Below are 6,349 nucleotides of genomic sequence, written 5' to 3'. Positions count from 1 at the left end.
GGTTAAACAACTAATTTTAAAATAATTTAAAAAAATTCAAAATATAAAATTTTTGAAATAATTTAAAAAAATTCAAAATATAAAGCCCCCATTATGATGTTTACCATGAATTAACAAATTCTTACTTTATGTAATTTTAAATATTTTTAAATCTTTACTATTATAATTTTTAAATCTTGACACAGAGTCATTCTACTGCCTAATATAAATATGTCGATTTTCTAACTAAAAACCCAATATAAACTATAATAATTTTTTTAATAAAACCTGAAACATTAAAAATTATATTCAAAATAATTTTAAGAATATCTTATATACCACTTCCATTTTAAATTATTCTCAGGACACCAGATTTAAACGAGACTGTTGTGCGTCCCTTGGTTTCCCATTCAACTCCTTCGAAAAATTATATAATTTTTTTTATCAAAAACATAAAAGCTGGGGCCTCTTGGATCCGAGCGCATTGTAGCTATAAATATTTCGAGTAGAGGAAATAGTCGGCCGTCCTAATCTCAACTTGAAGGCCCATTTCCCTCCCTCCTAGTTCCTCTGAGATGGGAAGCTCAACCACCGGCGCCAAAGAGGACCAGCAACCTCCCGAAGCACCTGGAGCAGACGACCACAACAATAGTAAAGTTAAAGAGAACATGGACGACGAGGAGGCCATAAAGCAGCCGAGTTCACATTTCAAAGAGGGTGAAAAGGTTCTTGCCTACCACGGCCCCCTCATCTACGAGGCCAAGGTATTAGTTATTTCATTCCTTGAAATGCTGTCCCCAATTGCCTTTAAATTCCGTTCCTCCGACCCGCCATTATCACTTGAAAGCATTGCATGATCTTGTTCTTGGGAAGTTTTTTTTTTTCTGAAAGTGACTGTGTTTTGTTCTCAGGGTAGCATGTAAATGGGTTTTTAAATCATATTATATTATATAATATTATTACACGATATCATTTGAATTTTCACATGTACCCTTAATTTTCATCCCAGTGGTCCTCTATTACCACTGGTAAGCCTTGCATGGTTTTGCTTGTTTGGTTTTTACAAGCATGCCCTGTAATTTGCCCTTTTATGTGTGGAACATTTTTTTGGGTTTTTATGCTAGTCATGTCTTTTCATGCCTAGTATGAAAAGCAGAGCAAATGTCTCTGTTCAATGGACAACAATTACATTGTTTGTGACAGGCAGAGAAGCTGTGAGTGGAAGTATTTAACGATAAGACTGACGCGTGGAAGCGTTTTGTTTGAATGTTTGAGCATTTTGAATCCATTATTTCTGGCAATGTTAAAAAAAAACTCCGCTTCGTTAACAACTCAATGAGGTTGTAATGTAAGAGTTGAACTTGGACTTGGAATGAGGGCTTATCTTTTTCTTTTTGGCATTTATTTTTGATTTGAAGCCAGGCGAGTTTTTCAATCCGCCCACGAATTGGACTCGTAGGGCAGCGAATAACACACGAGTTACTAGTGGGAAGGTCTGACCCAGGATTACCTAGAGTCTGACCGGGCAGAGTTTAACTTGGGAGTACTCGGGCAATTGGATGATTTTTTCATCTTTGACACTAGTTTGGCATTCATTATTGAATTGATTTTCAACTATTATGTTCTGTTTGGCGTTTTCTCATTACAACTTTGTTCTGGAGGTTCAGCTCTTCGTTAAAAATCCAGTTGATACGATCATGTTGCCGTTGTTTGCTTGGGGAACAGGTGGAATAGCATTGGATTTGTCTACGCGGCTGTGGAATAGCATTGGATTTGCCTACACGGCTGTGGAATAGCATTGGATTTGCCTACACGGCTGTGGAATAGCATTGGATTTGCCTACACGGCTGTGGAATAGCATTGGATTTGCCTACACGGCTGTGGGATTCATTTGTAATATGCTTCTGGTTGCCTTGATTCTCCATTGTTTGATGACTTGAATGCTTACAGTTTGGGACCACGCTTAGCATGGATTCTGATGCCTCATGTTATGTTAGTTTGGCTCTTTCTTTTTCTTTTTGAAAATGGTAATTTTGTTACCTAGGAATTATTAAAAACATGCCAGGAAAGGAAATTTATTACGTAGGCTCACAAGAGTCAAACACCAATCATCATGAAAAAGCACAGAGGGCAATGGGACCTCATAACACAAAATGGACCTCAAGCCATCATTTTCATTAGTATATACACCTAGATCCATGTTAACCGTGGATCTATCAAGCTTCTAGAGGATTAAATCCCCTGAGGTCCAAACCTCTCCACAAGTTTTTGCATTCTAAAAAAGGTCTACAAAATGGATTCCAAGCCATCATTTTCACTATTATATACACCTAGATCTATCTTAACCTTGGATCTATGAAGCTGTGAAAAGAATCGGATCCTTCAATGGAGGGATTCGATATAGGTTGGTTGTAATTTTCAAACCTTTCCTCATTTAAAAAAGGTTGGAACTGGAGGGATTTGATATAGGCTGGTTGTAATTTTTTATTTGAGTCGACATCCTCTAATGTGACACATCTACCTAGGTTGTAGAAAGCACCTCTCTGTGCAACTATATTTGATCAATATATTGGAAAAAACATAACTTCAATGCCGCAATCCCCTTTAAAGAACCAAGCATAAGAACCAACATATTGATCATTACATTATTTACCCCTACTTCTGTAATAGAATTTGGGTTTGTGTCTTCAACTAGAATCAAATTCACTACCTATATCTTAAACAATGTCACTATTGTCAACTCTTTTAAGTTTTTGTTAGTGCTTATCATTTTGGATTTAGGCTTAAAAGATGGATTGTTGTTATGCACACTGGCCCTTTTTCTCTGCCCATCGTTTCTAGATTTGGAGTAAGATTTAAAACAAGATTCTACCAAGTGTGTTGAATTCTAGTGGTTTATGAGTTGGATTAGGACTGTTAAAATTTACATCTCATGACATGGCTTTGCACTTATTAAGATTCAGCCCAAGAGCTGAATCTGAAACCTTTTGAACCATCTATTAAAGCTTTAGATTTGCAAACACCAAAACAATCAGGAATGTTCAAGAATGTAGATATTGCATATTAAAAGATTAGCTGATTTCGACAACAACTAGATACTCCATCTAATATATCGAAGTATGCAAATTAAATCCATAAATTAAATTAGTTTAGCACCAGCCCAACCTTAAATCCACATTCATCTATATCAAGAATTGCATATCTTTCTATTACTCAGTGTTAACTCCTGTACTTGTACTTAAAGTGGTAAAGTCATAAAACACAGTGCATCCTAGGATAACTTAAGAAAATTTACCATTGTCACTGTTACCCCAAAATCTAGTAGGCCTGATGCAAAACTAAACTAGGAAAACAATGTTAAATTTTTTAGGGCTTGATTGTTCTCTGCTATAGATAATTGCATTTTCAAATCTTTCATCATTTACACATTACATTCACCCCATTACATCTTGTCATTAGCAATTATGTAGAGAGAAGAATAATCATCAACAATGCAGCGGAACAATAAAGAACAACAGAAGAAAAGCATGCACAAATAGAGACACCATGATTTAGGTCAGAGACTAGGGTGAAATCCTGCAAGGGGGAAAACAAAACTAGATTCTTCTCGTATTAGATATTCATCAAATGTTCAACTGAGATACAAATTTCATCCATGATGAGATACATGAATCACATCAAGCCTCCTAGGGCCAATCCAAGTCAGTTCACAAATTCGTTTGTAAACTAAACGATCTAGAGAGTTGTTGCCATATCAGCCATATCACTGCGAGAAAAAATATCCATGTAATAGAGATAAGTGTCATCATCGTCACAGGAGTAAGATCACTGCCCAAGGTCATTGCTATCATATGAGAGCAAGGTCACTGCCACATGAATCATATCATGATCACTGTCACATGTATCATAGAAGACCTCTATCATATGTACTGTAGAAGATCACTGTCAAATGTGCCATAGAAGATCACTGTCATGTGTATCAAGATATCTTGTCGCATGTAATATAAACAGGGCCACTGTATCTTATGTAGTATAATCAAGATCATTGTATTGCATAAACAAGTCACTACCATCATGCATTACATATGTAGGTTACTATCTCAAGTCACATGTTTCTAATGGACAGATTCATTGTGGCCATCATACATCAAGGGTTAAGTATCATCATGTTTCTCTGTTTTCAAGAGATTAAGGTCACGTGTAGGATACGAGCATGAAACCTGTCATGTACGCACTGTCATATAGGGTTATGGTCAAACATCAAGGTCATCAATGACAAAGTCATTGCATATAACCAAATCATTGTTACGTATATACATAAGGTTATTCTATCATACTGTCGACATTTCTATAGATGTAGAATGTCCAACATCACTGAGTCATATACCATTGTCTCACTGTATTGTAGATCAAAGGGGCACTGTCAATAGAGTAGAATGCGAGCTTATGCCATATACACATTACACATTATTGATGCGAGGCATACCTTAGAGTTACATGATGGACACAAAATATTCAGAACCACAATGCCATTAAACAAAGTATCTCCAACCATGATACCATTGTGCGTATATGTTGATTTTTGTCACGTGTGTTACGAACCATAGTCCATAGTATGCAATCCTTTTAGAAAATGTGTCACTGTAATTAGCGATTCCATGAACCACGCTGCTATTGCAAACGAACCATGATGCCATTGTAACTACAATTATTGTGATGTTGCAGAGTCACAATAATTTTATGCAATGCCAAATGATGATGCTAATCTTGTGTTAGTTTTTGTAGCATCGGATGGTGTTCTAGTCTCGAGACTTTGTGGAGCGGCTAAAGCATAGGGGTTCTCCAAAACCCATAAATCATATTTGGAAATTCCACCTAGAGATAACTTAATTAAATTAATTGACATCATTTAAATTATTTTTAAGTCTAACATAGGAAAACTGGTTAATTAATAATAATTAATTGAGAGAGGTGAGAATCCTCTTTGAACTCACACGAATTGAATTGGAGACGATCTTAGCCATCGATTAAGTTTTAATCTTGGCCGTTGGAGTCTCAAGTGGAGATTATAAGAAGAGGTTGATGGGTAGATGGAGAAAGACACATCACAGTGAATGAGAGCTAGCAGTGCAAGTTCCTTAGATAGTTCGAGCTAGCCAGCAGCAGAGTTTGAGCAAAAGAGAGGACGCAGGGTTGGAGAGGGGCAGAGGCAGTGATCTGGAGGATGATTTTCCAGTGCTGGAGAGGCAAGAGAGGAGGCCAAATTATTTCTCCAGGATGTTGCGCAGGGACTGTGCTGTGCCTCAAGAAGGTAGTTCGATTTAACTGGAGAGGAGGTCATTTCAGTTTCCAGAGGTCGGGAAGATTTTCCAGTAGGCAAGAGAGACACTTCCCCAGTCAGCAATAAGCAGGACAACTTGATTAGCATCAGTTCTGGGTTGAGTGTGTGGTAGGCTGCTAGAGGTGACGCAGATCTTGCCTATAGGGTTTGGACGACTTGCTTTTCAGTTGTCAGTTTGAGCCGGGATTGCTTGGAGATGAGTATAAAATCCCTCTTGCCAATGTTTCTCTCAAGTTGGATAGCCAGTTGGGCATCCAAATTTATTGTACTCAAAATTCACTGTTGCGTAATAATAAAACCCTCATATGTCGCACCGGTTTTCCCACATTGGTTTTTTCCGGGGACAATTGTCCAAAAATAATTGTGTCATTTTTATGTGTGTGTGTGCTAGCATTTCTTAGTTCTTATTTCTTGCTTCCGCAATATTTTTAATTGGTGAAGAAATTGCAGTTTGAATAATTTGTTATTTTGCCGTAAACAAAATAAACTGCATAATTAATTTTTTCAGTTAGAAGAATTATTTCTAGTTGTTGCATTTCAAGGAATTTTCACATCTTGTGATGCCAAATCCCTACAATGCCAAATGATGCATTGTCAATCCTGCAATGCCAAACAAAGTCATTGTGTATAGAGTAAGCCATTGTAAAATGTCACAATGCATAGAGCGAGCCACTAAGCGATGATACGAGCCACTGTGCAATGTTATAAGCCACTGTGCGAGTCTTATAAACAACGCGATCCATGTTTAATATTAAAACCAAACATATATACCAAATTTAAACCAAACATATATACCAAATTCAAACCAAACATATATACCATGATGATGCCTATCTTATGTTAGCTTTTGTAGCATCGGATGGTGTTCTAGTCTTGAGACTTTGTGGAGAGGCTAAAGCACAGGAATTCTCCAAAACCCAAAAATCGTTTCTGGAAATTCCACCTAGAGATAGCTCAGTTAAATTAACTGACCATCATTTAAATTTTTTCCTAAGTCTAACTTAGGAAAACCAGTTAATTAATAGTAAT

General features: G+C 36.9%; 1 protein-coding gene across 1 annotated transcript in view; it reads left to right on the top strand.

Moving 5' to 3' along the window:
* Positions 1-401: 401 nt before the first annotated feature.
* Positions 402-6,349, top strand: part of LOC149139982 (protein MRG1-like) — a 353,221-nt gene continuing 347,273 nt past the window's right edge. The window contains exon 1 of the mRNA XM_089448612.1: positions 402-743. Coding sequence (XP_089304738.1) covers positions 555-743 — 189 coding nt within the window. The 5' untranslated portion in view covers positions 402-554. The remainder of the gene's footprint in view (positions 744-6,349) is intronic.

This window comes from Pinus tabuliformis, chromosome X (genome assembly GCF_031772625.1).
Source record: "Pinus tabuliformis cultivar Carrire ecotype Pingquan chromosome X, CPIR1, whole genome shotgun sequence".
NCBI lineage: Eukaryota > Viridiplantae > Streptophyta > Pinopsida > Pinales > Pinaceae > Pinus > Pinus tabuliformis.
The sequence above is the reverse complement of the archived record's forward strand: the minus strand, read 5'-3'. Positions and strand labels throughout refer to the sequence as shown.